At 39.8% G+C, this 14,902-nt stretch overlaps 1 protein-coding gene across 1 annotated transcript in view; it reads left to right on the plus strand.

Annotated features, from left to right (window-relative positions):
- Positions 1-14,902, plus strand: part of Ush2a (usherin) — a 723,091-nt gene that overhangs the window by 196,192 nt on the left and 511,997 nt on the right. The window contains exons 15-18 of the mRNA XM_052200359.1: positions 3,699-3,857; positions 10,451-10,945; positions 11,898-12,158; positions 14,551-14,720. Of these exons, the coding sequence (XP_052056319.1) occupies positions 3,699-3,857; positions 10,451-10,945; positions 11,898-12,158; positions 14,551-14,720 (1,085 nt within the window). The remainder of the gene's footprint in view (positions 1-3,698; positions 3,858-10,450; positions 10,946-11,897; positions 12,159-14,550; positions 14,721-14,902) is intronic.

A 14,902-nucleotide genomic window follows, 5' to 3' on the forward strand; every position in this document is an offset into this window, starting at 1 on the left:
TTTGAGAAAGTACATGATATTTCAAGGAGAGTCCAACCATGAGGGCTCTCCACACTGCTTGCAGTGGTGTCAGGATTTCTGACTCTTTTTATTGACATAGTTTTGAGCTTTGGATAATATCCCTGACGCAAATCCATTCCCTCACCAATGTTTCTGAGCTTTACGGTCATTTCCACTCTGCTAAAGCTAATGGGAGTGTCCCAGGAATCAGGAAAATTAATGTGTGGTGCAGGATCTCATTCTACTTCCAAGAGTTCTTCCAGCTTATAAGGAATATTATAAACAAATTATATATGTGTATATGCATGAATGTATGTATATATGATTATTTATAGTTTATTTTTAATATAACTACATATAGAGAGATTTCCCCTTTATTTTGTCTTGATCTCCATGTTCTGCTTCTCTTTCAACAGAATGCAGAGCTCAGGGTCATGGTGTTGTCATGTTTCTACTCTTTCACACAAAAGAAAAAAAGAAAGGAAGGAAGAAAAAGAAAAGAAAGAAGGCAGGAAGGAAGGAAGGCAGGAAAGAAGGAAGGCAGGAAGGAAGGCAGGCAGGCAGGAAGGAAGGAAGGCAGGGAGGAAGGAAGGAAGGAAGGAAGGAAGGAAGGAAGGAAGGAAGGAAGGAAGGAAGGAAGGGATCACTTGAGTAGCAATGGCATGTTGAGCCAGGGCGCCATGAGCATAGAGCGTGTTCCCCATTAATCCTCCCAGAACCTTCTAGAGAAGACAAAGCCAAAGTTGTAGGGGACAGGGTGGGGGAGTATGGCTATTCATAAGACAGGCTCTTCCATAAGAGGGAGGACTTTTCATTAAATATTCCATTTCCAACCAGTCATTGGGATAGCTGAATCAGGCCCAGTTAGGAGCAGTGTCTTATCTTGTACTTCATTAATGAGAACAGTCATAGGATCCTGGGGCTTTTTTACTTGAATAAAACTCCCATGAAAAAAATTATGTTTGGAACTCCCACAAGCCATCACTGGTATGTTTGAAAAATAGATTTATAAATTGTATAATAAAATGTAATTATCTATACTTTCCATAGGCTTCCAAAATTCTGTCACTAGAATTATATCAGGTTACATTCACACCACATAGTAAAGCAATACATTCAAAATCCACGCTATAAACACTCTTTCATGGTTCCTATTTTCTCTTTTGCTTCTTTGGAATTTGCGTGTAGTATTAAAATCTCAAGTATCCAAATGTCTATAAAGGAATAATAATCCCCAAAGGATGTAGGAGCCAGACATGGTGATGCTTGTTTGCAACACCTGGTAACAAAACAGGAAGATTATGAGCTCAAGACCTGTTGCCAAAGCAGTTCTTAATAGTTTTGGAATTATTATACTTGATACGTATATTGAAAATGGAGATCAAGGGGTGCTATTTGCTAAATATTTATAATAATGCACACATATTCTTATAAACATGTTCATATAGAAAAGTGAACATCTCTCTCTCTCTCTCTCTCTCTCTCTCTCTCTCTCTCTCTCACACACACACACACACACACACACACACACACATACACACACTTTCTCCTTAAGTTGACCCGAAGAGATAGATTCATCATGTTCTTACTGTAAATGAAGAAAGTTTCAGCATCTAATTCATACTTGAATACATTCATGGGCCTAGCAAGATTACTAGGATTGAACTCAAGCATCAGACTCCCCAACAGAAGGACCCTGTTGCCCTGGTATGCTTCAATCTTTAAAAAGGAGTCTCTGCATTTTGACCTGTATGGTTTTCTATAATTGTCTGTACCTGCTGCAAACAAAAGTTTTGTTGATGAAGGGCAACAGGTACACTTATCTCTAGGTATAAGGAGGTTTTCAGAATGAAGTTAGGAATTATGTTGGTTTAGTAAAATGGAGGGTAGTTGGTTCTCCTCTAAGAGTCAAGACCTCATATTTCTGCAAATCCCAGCTCTAGCCACCAGACACCCTTTAACAAGCCTCTCCACCCCCAGCTCAATCTCCTCAGGCTAACCAATTATTTTCCAGGGGCCTACTTACAAAACTACACCTTGGTTGGCATCTAGGAACCTAGACTTTATGAGTATTCACTTTTCCCAGAAAGGAACAAAGTAGATCTGGACACAAGAACTAGAATTTGTGTCTAGTTTCCTCTGCTCCTTCTAGCAGTTTTGATACTTGCCAGACACATGTGCTATGTGAACAGCCCCTAGTGACACACAGTATCCCCTAGGCACTGACTTTCTCAATGGGTCTTCCAAGGCTCCCATTTTCTTTTATGTTCTCATTGTTACTTCTTTGGCCAATGGAACTCAGGCCTTTGTCTTTCTAGGAAGAGCCCTGCCACTAGGCCACACCACACACCTTCACAATGCATTGCTAAGAGGTTTAAGTATGGCCTCGCTGACACTATCAGGAGAGCTCTCAGCAGCTTTCACTGGTTCCCTTGGATTTCACTGTGGTAATTTTCCCCTTGGGTAATCTGTGACTTCTTTCATGATAAATCATAGTCAGGAATAGGACCCTATGGCGGGCCTGTGAATCTTCTAGGAAAGTGTAAACCCTAGGGTTCAGAGTAGGCTAGAGAGAATCTCTCGTATATAGCAAGAGTTTACTCTTACCATACCCTGAGTCACTAAACCTTTTAGAAGAAGAACCCTCTGACCATTCGTTTCCTGTGCTATACCTATTTTGAATGCAATTAGTCTTTTATCTTGAAACCCTGAAAGATTCATCAAATGGCTTCAGACATTTCATTTGACGTCACTGTAGCTGTTTCAATGGTCTCATTCTTTACACCTTTTCTCTAGATGAAAGGGTTCGTGCATTTAAAATTAGATCACTCAACAGTGTGCACCCATGATATCTCATTCAGTAGGAAACTATATCAGGTCTCCTTGCTCAGAGTGGAGTTTGGGCTTTGGTAGCTGTTTTCTCATATTTCCTTTTTCTTCTGTGTCTTCTATGTATTATAGGAAAATAACAAAGCTTGCACTCAAAAAATTAGGAAGATTGCTATAGAAGAGAGGAAAATCACCAGTGGCAAAATATAGGGTTCCTTGAGTTTATTTCTATATTGTACTGAGCTTAGATGAGTGTCCTATATGCAGGGAAAGCTATGTAAACACAAAAGCACTCTGCACAAGTATTGGTCAAGTCACATAAAGATTCATTTTTTAACTGACAATGTTTAGGTTTTAACATCCATATCTATATGTCAGCAAAAATTAGTCCTTGAAATTATGCCCTTCAAAGTAAAATAAGTACTCTTATTTAGTAGAATGGAAAATTCCATCTTCAGAGTCAAAGAATTGCTTTAATTTAAACTCAAATTCAAATATTTAATTTAATGTCAAATTTCAAGGGAATCTGCCAATTTTTAAGTTCACTGGAAAAATAAATGTGATAAATCCTTGAGTTATTTTTTTAAGCTAAGGTACAGAGAAGTTTAAATATCCAGCGGTTCTTCCCTAACCCTATTTCTGTCAGCTGCTCTGACCCACAAGTGTGTTTTATGTTATAGGCTAAAAAGCTTTGTCTTAGAGAACTGGTGATGCATATCCTTTGTTTATTAATGTCTTGGTAAACCACATGTCTTCTCAAAAAAGTGACCCTGAATCAGAAGGGCTGCTTTGCTGAGTATCTTACTTGGGCTTCCTAGTGTGTTTATCGATTGCTTTTGTTAATAAATGCTCTCTCTGTTATAATTCAGCTCCATCCCAGCAACCTCCACCCAGAGGATGGGTTCAAAGTTCTTCTGCCATCAATCTTTCCTGGAGTCCACCTGATTTCCCCAATGCCCACCGGCTCACATACACTCTGTTCAGGGATGGTTCTGCGATCTACACAACTGAGGATCAGCACCCATACTGTGAGTTCTAAGATTTGGCGATGGAAATGTGCAATATTCTAAGAACAAACATAAGTTAAATTCCCTGATATCGAGGATTAAACAAAGAGCAAAGAGTATCTCATGCAGAGAGAATTATAAATCTCCCCAGGAAGCAAATACACAATGAAAATAAGATGCTTCATGTTTGGTGAGATGATTACTGAATTCTCTAAGAGGAAAGCAGAGATTCAGCCCAGCAATGATTGGTACGTGAAGCCTGGACCACTCATGAACTTCAGTGTTTGTTCTGGTTCACAGGCACAGCCTCTTGCACACAGCAATTTGCTAAAATATATAAATACCTTTCCTTCATATCAATAATCATTGTAGTCATGATACTTACTATGGAAATTTTATCTCAAAAACTATAAATGAAGATGAAATCCCATGTTCATTCCTATATGGTTTGTAGTGTTAAAATATTCGAAATTATGCAACATTCAACAGTCCTGCAGTGTGGTATCTATAAAGTATTATCAATCCTGGTGCACTGTTAAGTATGTTACAGGCTATGAAAAAGTGTGTCTCTGCAAATCGATAAAGGAAAGCTATGACATTGTGGCTAAAGACATTGAAAGGTATAGAAGCCTATGAATTGTTATGTTTTAGTTCACAAAAGCTGACAGAGATTGGAGCACAGCCTTTTGAGAGTCACCTCTCTCCTCCATGACAGTTTCCAGGTCTCTAGCTTCACTCAGCAAGAACTTTTACCTGCTAGGCCATCTCGTATGGCCCCTGATTTATATGTAACATGGATAACCAGCTTCAAAATGCATATAAACCTAAGACAAGGGACTAAACTTCTATAACCTTCTTGAACACGGAAGAAAGCTGAGTTTACCATACCAGCTGCCCTCAGAGCTCTGACTACACGACAGACTCTTCTTATCTGTAACATCAGCAGATATTCCAAAGCTATTCTGTGTGACTTGCATCTTTGCGTCCTCCAACTTTCCCTTTATCCTGCGTACCCCTCCCCTGCTTCTAGCCTTCCATGAAGTTAATGGAAATTCTAAACTCCACGATACAGATTGGGACGGGAGGCAAACATCTGCCTGCATCTGCCACATTGGCAAAGCATCCAAAAAACCTGCTACTGAAATGTCTATTTTCTTCCAAAAGTCAGCGGGATCCAGGTGTTCTGAAACGTAAACTTTGTGATGGAGGAAGAGGGAAGTTATAAAAATATTGAAAATGGTTTCTGATTTGACAGGACCACTGGTAGAATTATCTCTGAAGATGCAACTGCACTGGCTCCATTTTCCAAGCAGCTTTGAATTAAATTTGAGCCCATCAGTGGGTCACTCAGTTCGTGTTTCTCACACTAGCATACTGCAATCTGTTTGATGAAATGGTATATAGGAACACAGCATCATGGTTTTTGACATGATTGTACTAACAGGGCCCAAACAATGTTTTCTTGGGTAGTAAATATCTACTCATTTGCTAGTCGGACATTTCTATAATCCTATTCAATGAAGTATTTTTTCCAAAACCTTATTTTGCACTAAAAATGCCACATCTGACATTTGTCAACCTCCCCCACCCCCCGTAATTAATGATGTGAAAGTTATCTGCATTATGGCATTTGAACAGTGGGAACAACCCGTGAGCCCGGTCAGAACTTCCCAGCTTTCTAATAATACCCCCGTGTTTATTGCTCCAGCTTCAGTGCCTGGGTAGCATGAATAACGTGAAAAGGAAACACTGTTTCTCTTCAGCTGAATGAGCACAAATCTGTGGGCTAAATGAAGGCAGTTGGAATTGTAGGTGGAGAATCACTGAACTTTTCAAAGAAAATTAATAGTGTTGTCTTCTAAGCAAGTTTGATCATTTAGTTCAGGCCATTATTGAATTCCTCATTAGTATAGAAACTTCCTCTGCCTAGCCCGGAGTCCTGTGGGATGCTCTTGGGTAGTATTTTCTTGCTGTCCTCATACACCTCTACATTATGATCTTTAAAGCTCTTGAATGACTTTTCTCTGGTAATAACACACTATATTAGTTGACATTAAAACCAACCACCAGCTACACTCATTACATGGGATAATTTGAAAGTTTCTGAATACTGCTAGTAACTGAGTTGTAGTATATTCAGTGACTTCCTAAATAAAATGTAACTGACACCCACCTTCATGCTGCTGGTAAGAGTTTGTGATTGAGTTAGCTCTTTGGTTTTGTATTTTATTTTTCATTGATTTATTTGTTTCTAATTTTTGAAAGAGAGAGAGAGAGTTAACATATGCTATATGCATATGTTTATATACATATTTTGTGTGTGTGGGGGGGGTGATGTGTATGCATGTATATATGGGGGCCTAATATGCTCTCATTTGCTGACTCAGCCCAACCTAGAGCTTACCAGTGTGCCAACCACTAGCCAACTTACTCTGTGGAAACCCTAGGGCAGCCTTAGGAAGCAAACTGCCCTGCCCTGGCATTTGGATGTGCTCTGGGATCTGATTTCCAGTCCACAGGCTTGGTTAGCAAGAACATAACCACTGAGTCATTTCTCTAGCCCTTGAAGTACTTTGGACTGCTACCTCCTCAGTACTTTGCTCACAAACACATCCCCCTGCCCACGTGGCTTGTTAAAGGCCTCATCTACATCATTAGTGTGAAGAACACAGTTTTCAGAGGGAAATAACATCCTTTATTTAGTGTTTTGTGTTTAAGAAGTGCTCAATGAGTTTTGTATAAATATACATATTAATTGTCATCCAAGCAAGTCTGATATGTATGTTATACATTATATATTGATTTTGAAATCAAGGGAACACCAGACACAATAGAGAGATGGAATCTAAAGCTGAAATTTATCATCCTTGCTGGTGAAATATATATTCAAATCTGGAAACTGAGTAAGGGGTTGAGAATACGGCACAATAGCAGAATGTCTGCCTAGTGCCCTTTGAGGCCCTAGAATTTAATTACAGTAGAATGAACATACACCTAACTGTAAAACTGGAGAGGTAGTTCAGTGTTTAAGACATAATCCACACATCAAATGAGGTACAAGAAGAACAGAGGAGTGGCCCCTGGTTCTGGAAAGACTCACTGTAGCAGTATAGGGCAAAACCAGAACAGGGTAGTGGGAAGGGGTGGATGGGAGAACAGGGGGTGGGGAGCCAGCTTATGTGACTTTTGGGGAGTCGGGGGGGGGTGCAGAAAAGTCGGGGGTATTATTTTACTTACATTTGAAATGTAAATAAAAAATATATCAAATAAAAAAAAGAGAATGAAATGCATTTGCTTAGTATCTAAGTTTATTTCCCAGGACCTGTGTTGATGGATCACGGCCACCTATAACTCCTGCTCCAGGGTGCCTGACTCCTTTGCACCTCCCTAGGCAGCTACCGTCATATGCACAGACCAAGACACATACACAGACATGTAAATTTGTATATAATTAAAACTAAAACTAAATCTTATGAAGAGGAATTAACAGTTATCATATCACTAATCCATACATTCTAATGATCATTACTACATTATATAGAGTGAACAGGATAAGGTATCTACTGTGGAACTGTCTCCACCCCCAGCTCTCAATGATGACAATGAGACATTTTATTATTTATGAAAGCTTTGACATTAGCTTAAGGGTATACTCTACTAGTTCGTATAACTTAATTAACCCCTCTATATTCCTCTACATTTGCCAAGTGACCGTTACCTCTCCTCAGTCCCCTATATCTGAGTCTCCTTTTCTGGTTCTTTCCTAGAGTTCCTTTTCTTCTCAGAAGCCCCGCCTTCTCTTTCCTGCCTAGGCAGAGGGCGTCAGCTTTTTATTATTAAAGCCAATCAGAGAAATTTTTAAGCAGGTGAGGAAGGACAGAAACACACCTGCATATTGTATACAAAAATATTATCCCAACAGGAATTACCCTAGGTATCCAGTGAAAGATAAATGGATAAGGAAATTTAATGTTTTCTGCATGGCAAAGTATTATTTATCTATCAGGAAAAATAAAATTCTTCTTTACAATTTGTAGGAAGATGAATAAGAGTGAAATTATTATGTTAAGTGGAACAAGTGTGAGTAGAAACACAAATATCATAGGTGTTTTTTTTCACATCTGTTGGATGCAGGTATTTTGTAAAAGACAGAGAGATAGGAGATATTTGAGAAGAAAAAATGGAGTCAGAGTAGACATAAGAGAGGAACACGATGAACAGGTAGATTATATGTATGGTTGAAAGTATCACAAAAGTACCATTTTTGCACTATTTGCATATGGTAATGAAAATGTTGGATGAGAGAACACGCCCTCCTCTTCAGAGACTCAGGGGAGAAAACTGAGAAGTCAGTAGGCATGTATGGCCTCTGTGGTAAAGTACTTGTTCCCAACTTGCTATTTTTATAAACTGTTTCTCCTGCAGGATGATGGGGTGGGGTCCTTAAATAAACCTTTCCCCAGGAAATTCAGGGTGATTGTAACTGTTCCCTGTAACATTCATATACAATCACATATTCCTACTCTGGTTTTCATCCCATTCAGATTTCTTAACAAGCAACACTGCTCTTACATAGTCTCATTGTCTGAGATAAGATCACATTTTAAACAAATAGAATGATCTGGCAAGGACTTGACACACAGTGCGATTTTCTTTGATCCCTGAGGTGAAATCTCATCTTTGGGCATTGTCAAAAGTAGGTCCATAAGGAGTTTTGCAATTGTGGACCCTCCCTCAGTAACCTTCTTCTGTTGCAGGGTCCATGACAGCACTCTTACCAATGGAGTCTCAGTCCTAGTGAACTTTTCTGAGTAGGGTGGTGACATTTCTCAGTCTGTTCCACTTCTTACTCCTATGGAGGATGATGGACTTCTCAAAAGAAGTAAAGATTATTTCAGTGAAGAAATTACAGTGATGTGTGCTCAGCATGATGAAATGATCTCTGCTCAGTTCCCACTTATATTCTTAAACCCTTCTCTCTCTCTCTCTCTCTCTCTCTCTCTCTCTCTCTCTCTCTCTCTTTCTCTCATCCCATCCCTCCCTCCCTTCTCTCTCACCCTCCCTCCCTTCTCTCTCTCCCTCCCTCTCTTACTCTCTCCCTCTCTTCTCTCTCTTTCTCTTTCTCCCTCCCTCTCTCCCTCTCTCTTCTCTCTCTCCCCCTCCCTCCCCCTCCCTCCCTCTTTCCCTTCTCTCTCTCCCTCCATCTCTCCCTCTCTCCCTATCTTCTCTCCCTCCCTCTCTCCCTTCTCTCTCTTTCTCTCTCTCCCTCTCTCCCTTCTCTCTCTCCCTATCTCCCTTCTCTCTCTCCCTCTCTCCCTTCTCTCTCTTCTTCTCTCTCTCTTTTCTTCTCTCCCTCCCTCCCTCCCTCCCTCCCTCCCTTCCTCTCCTATCCCTCATCTGTCAATTGCCACATTCATTAGCATTTAGGGGAGGATAACTTCCCTCTGACCTTAAGCAGAAGTTCCTCCTGAGGATACTGGCTTGTTGAGGTACAGTGGACCAGTTTGATCCTTGGTGTCACCAAGACACTGGCTTCAGGTGAAGTTGCTTGTTCTACAGAAGACAGGTTTTTGTGAATTCTCTACCATAGCCTGAGCTTTCCACTCCTGCATCCTGCATCCAGCATCCAGCATCCCACATCCCACATCCTACATCCCACATCCCACATCCCACATCCCACATCCCACATCCCACATCCCACATCCCACATCCCACATCTGGCCCTTTCAAAGATTTAAAGATTACCTTGCCACACCCAAAAGAGCTTCCATGGGTCACCCAGGGGCTCTCCGAAAGCCAAGAACCTGAGTGGATTAAAATTAGACTCTAGGTATCTATCACACATCAGGCATCTAGACATGCAGAAACCTTGAGTAGTGCTGATTCAGGAGCCTCTGCCAACCCCCACACAATCCCACAAGGAAGCAGTCCACAGCCACTCTGACATTTCTTTGTTTCTTGTGTCTGCAATGTTCTTGCTGTTTTCAGAGGATGATGGCACGGGCACATAGCTAATAACATCCATAACCTAGCCCTTTCTTGTTTTATAACCTCTGCTTTCGGCCTTCCTCTCCCTGATACCCTTGTCCTTCATGTGTGGAGACTCTGCTCATCTCAATCTTCTCCTTTTAACCTCTCTGCTGTTGACAAATCTCTCCAGGATTTAGCAAAATGCATGTATAGTTCTATGTCATTTTATTAGGTGAGGAGAGGATACACTCAGGTATTACACAAGAGAAAGGACAGGTGCTTGGTGGTAGTTTGCAGAGTTGGACCCATGTCACCACATCTGGCAAGCAAACCACTTACAGTGAAAGCAAATATGTGTTTTAGAGATTGCAAGGACTTCCTCTGGGTTCTTCTATCAAGGGACCCCGTGAAGAGCAAAACAAGGACAGAAACAGACTTCTGTTGTTATAAAACTTCTACTTAACACAATACTCACAACATACTGGGCAACAGAAACAACCAGCATTTGCCTGATTTCTCATGGAAAAGCATCAAACACACTCTTATTTTCAGCACTTGATCGGTAAACTCCCTAGTCAAATAACACCAGAATCAGGCAATTGCAAATGGTTATTCTGACTATCTGCTTTCCCCTTTTATTTCAGATACTCAGTACTTCTTAGACACTAGTCTGTCACCACACACAGAATATTCATATTATATAGAGACCTCCAACGTGCACAGTTTAACAAGGAGCATACCTGTCATCTATGAGACGAAGCCAGAGGTCTCAAAAGGAAACTTGAACTTGACTCACGTCATTCCTGTTGCCTCAGACTCCGTTACACTTCTCTGGCCTGGACTCTCCAACCACTCTGGCCCTGTAGAGAAGTACATTTTGTCATGCACACCCGTGGACAGCACAGAACCCTGTGTCTCCTATGAAGGTCTGGAAATCTCAGCTACCATCTGGAATCTGGTTCCATTCACCCAGTACTGCTTTTCTGTACAGGGCTGTACTAATGAGAGCTGTTTATACAGTTTGCCTATTATAGTAACCACAGCCCAAGCACCTCCCCAAAGGCAGGGGCCACCTACAGTATGGAAAATCAGCCCCACAGAACTCAGAGTAGAATGGTCTCCACCAGTGGATCCAAATGGTAAGAATTAAAGGCTTAAACTTCTCTTTCTTTTAGAAGGCAAAAACAGTAAAAATGAAAAATTATAGTAAGACTGGCTTTATAAGACTGGTTTATATGAAAATATGAATATACGGCATTTGCTTGGGAAAAGTTTTCTGAAGATATAAAATGCTATTTCTTCTGGATATGGAAGAGGGAATTTCATCTAATTTAAGAACAAATTCCATTCAATTAAATTGCTCTTTAAAAGGCTAATATTATCTTTGCTCTTAATGACATCTGCCACAACACAGATGATGTTGATAATTGGACACTCACTGCTGGAATGCATTATATTTGACTGAGTCACGTTAGGGCACCCACAAGCTGAAATTTTTCTCTTTTAAGCAAGAAAAAAATATAAAATAACACGAAAAAGTTGTATATAGGCTAGTTGATTCCATTAAGTTAATTTTTGTGTTCTTAAAACTGGACCTCAGGGTTCATGGGTCAGATACATATTCCTAGGTTTTTAGTAATTTATGCACATAGCATGGTAAAACTTTGCATCAAACTTTTTTATTGCTTGGTAAAGACTGGATACAAATTAGCTACACAGTACTTATGCAAACACAGCTTATGTCAAATATGTAATTAAATCACAGAACTTCAAAATATGTGTCCCAGAAGTGGAATATGCAGGTAGTCCAAAATAATTGAACATCCTTAGCAGAAATTATGAGTACCCATCTTGAAAATGTTGTATTTCACATAGGATAAACTCTGGTTGTTTTGCATTTATAGTTCCTTTGATTTGTTTTCCCCAAAATATGGCTCTCATAATAGTTTGTAATTTAAATTTTACATCTGAATTAGTAGAAAGAATCAACAGATGATACAATCAGAAAGTTGAAAAGTGAACAGTCTTAAATGACCAGTATCTAAAGAGCCCCTGTGACTTGGTTGCTTTGATCTACTGTCTCTTTTCTAGGTATAATTATAAGATATGAGTTGTACATGAAGAGATGGCCATCCACTGAAGAAAGTCTAGTGTTTGAGAGCCATGGTCTGGTCAATTCTCCCCCCACTTCACAGTCGGCCAATCAGAGTGGGGACATGCTCCAGCATCCCCAAGTCGACACATTCATCTCTGGCTTAGAGCCACATACAGAGTACACATTTAGGGTCTTGGCTGTGAACTTGGCTGGCACTGTGTCACCTGCCTTGGCCTCAGAAAGAACAGGAGAAGCCGGTAAAGACCATTCTCTTGGATTTTCATTTAAAAACCCCTCAACCAAAGTACTGCCTGGAAATTAAAGTCAAAGAGAATATTTGAAACAGAAAAAGCAAATGATTTAGCTATTAATTCATTTGTGGAGAAGGGTAAATTGAAGCTCTAGCCTTTAGGGGATTCTTGATTTCTAGTGTCAGGTGGGTAGACACCTTACCTAGTCTTGCTTTTATTTATCATGGTTTACCAGTTTTCAGTTTTACAATTAACTTTTACTTTCTCTTTTTAAGACAAATATTGAAGGTAATAGAATTCACATAATGGTAATATATAAAGTTAATACACTGAAAAGTCTAAACCCAAGAATGCTTAGAAACAATCAGAATTATAGTGTGTGTGTGGGGGGGAGAACTAAAAGTTCAGTATTCTTATGGTATCTTTATCAAGGTAACTGATTTGCTCTTAACTTTCTGTCTTATTCCTCACATAAAGTGTACTTCAAATTCCATGATCATTGAAGAAAACAATTATACTTTTTTGTACATTGAGCCTATATATATTAATGTATAATTATATATAATATACTAATTATATTATATTAATTATATATTATATACTAATTACATATAATTTATATATATATACATATATATACATACATACATATATTAAAAACTAACTCCTGCCACAAATTAAACATGCTGAAACTGTAAAAGTTTAAGGTAGCTCTAGGTGGATGTCCAGTGGCCTCACTGAGTAAATGAAATCTGTTTTGTGTTTGACCATCTCTCAAAGACTACCTAGAGGGACAAGAAAGCAGAAGTATTGAATCCTGAAGTTTTGCAGTGGGAAAATCCAAGGTCCAACATGAGATACACCAGATGAAACAGCATACAGTGGCTGTTGAATTCTTAATTCAACACTAGTAAAAGAAAGTACAAAGAGGCTCTTTGACAGTACATCTTTGGTAGTTCATTTAAATTCCATACAAAGATGTCCAGGATGGTGGCAGTAAAGTGTGTGCTATCTGTGTGCCCTGAACAGGTCAGGAAGGGCTGACCACAAGCTGTGAATGTCTTTGGGGTCATTTAGTCCATTTTAGATATTGCTCCTGCTGGAATAACTTGCCCCAGTGTCATTGTTGGCATAATGAAACATAGCTTTCCATGAGAAGTCCAGTATGCCATCCTGTGTCTCAAGGTTTGGGGACTGAAACAAGTTCTGTGTCTGGATTATTCAGATGCCTCATCAAATCACTACCTATTTTGATGAAAACATAGAGACTTCTATGAGAGTTTGCCCATCTATGGTGGTATGTGTGTATGTGTGTGTGTGTGTGTGTGTATGTGTGTGTGTGTGTATGTGTGTGTGTGTGTGTGTGTGTGTATGTGTGTGTGTGTGTGTGCGCGCGTGTGCACGCGCGTGTGTGTGTGTGTGTGTGTGTGTGTGTGTATGTGTGTGTGTGTGTGTGAGAGAGAGAGAGAGAGAGAGAGAGAGAGAGAGAGAGGGAGAGAGATACAGACAGACAGGAAGATAGATGGGACAGAGAAACATGAAGAAAGAGACAGAAAGATATATATATATATATATATATATATATATATATATATATATATATACAGAATAAGACATAGAGAAAGAGGTAAGGTGTGAGAGACAGAGACAGAGAGGGACAGAGACAGAGACAGACAGAGGCAGACAGACAGACAGACAGATGGGACAGAGAAACATGAAGAAAGAGACAGAAAGAAAGACAGAGAGATATATAGAAAGACGGAATAAGACATAGAGAAAGAGGAAGGTGTGTGTATGTCTGTGTGTGTGTGTGTGTATGTGAGAGAGAGAGAGAGAGAGAGAGAGAGGAGAGAGAGAGAGAGAGAGGCAGACAGACAGACAGATAGATGGGACAAGAAACATGAAGAAAGAGACAGAAAGAAAGACAGAGATATATAGAAAGACAGAATAAGACATAAAGAGGAAGGTGTGTGTGTGTGTGTGTGTGAGAGAGAGAGAGAGAGAGAGAGAGAGAGAGAGAGAGAGAGAGAGAGAGAGAATACCTGCCAATATGCAGAGTCTAGAGAAAGCCATGGGTGTCCCGATTCATCCTCATTCTCTCTCAGAGCTCAGGCTCTCCTGCTGTGGACCACGTGTTCTTATCCATTCAGCCATTTGCCCTCCTACCTTTCCATTTTGTAAATGAAAAAATTCCTTACCTACTGGGCAATGTGAAGACAGTTGACATCCTTATGCATGACAGTTTAAAGGTTAATATTTTCATGTATACTTGTATTTCTTTAATTTTTAAAATGAAAATATTTAAGAAAAATAAAGTATTTCGGAAACTAGAACAACTCAGTCTAACATCCCATATGGGTGCCATGTATGTCTTCAATGTTGTTTTTGTCTTTGACAGTACCTGTGTTTGTGGCCCCTCCTTCAGTCTCCCCACTCTCACCACACTCCCTCAGTGTCTCCTGGGAGAAGCCAGCAGAAAACTTTCCAAGCGGAGAAATTATAGGGTACAAGATCAGCATGGTTTCTGAGCATGCCCCTCAGCAAGATGTTCCAGTCGTGTGTTCAAAGGTATTTTTATTTTCAACTCATTTCCTTTCCAAGTTCAATTATGGCTCCATTTGATGTTTTATGAATTTATAGAATTCTGTAGCAGAATCCATCTCCCAATGTGTTCATCAAACAGGGCATGTTCTTCACTAGAATATCAGTTGTTCAAGGTCCTGTATATGTATATATGCTTATTACTTATT

This window comes from Apodemus sylvaticus, chromosome 12 (genome assembly GCF_947179515.1).
Source record: "Apodemus sylvaticus chromosome 12, mApoSyl1.1, whole genome shotgun sequence".
In the NCBI taxonomy this organism is placed as follows: Eukaryota; Metazoa; Chordata; class Mammalia; order Rodentia; family Muridae; genus Apodemus; species Apodemus sylvaticus.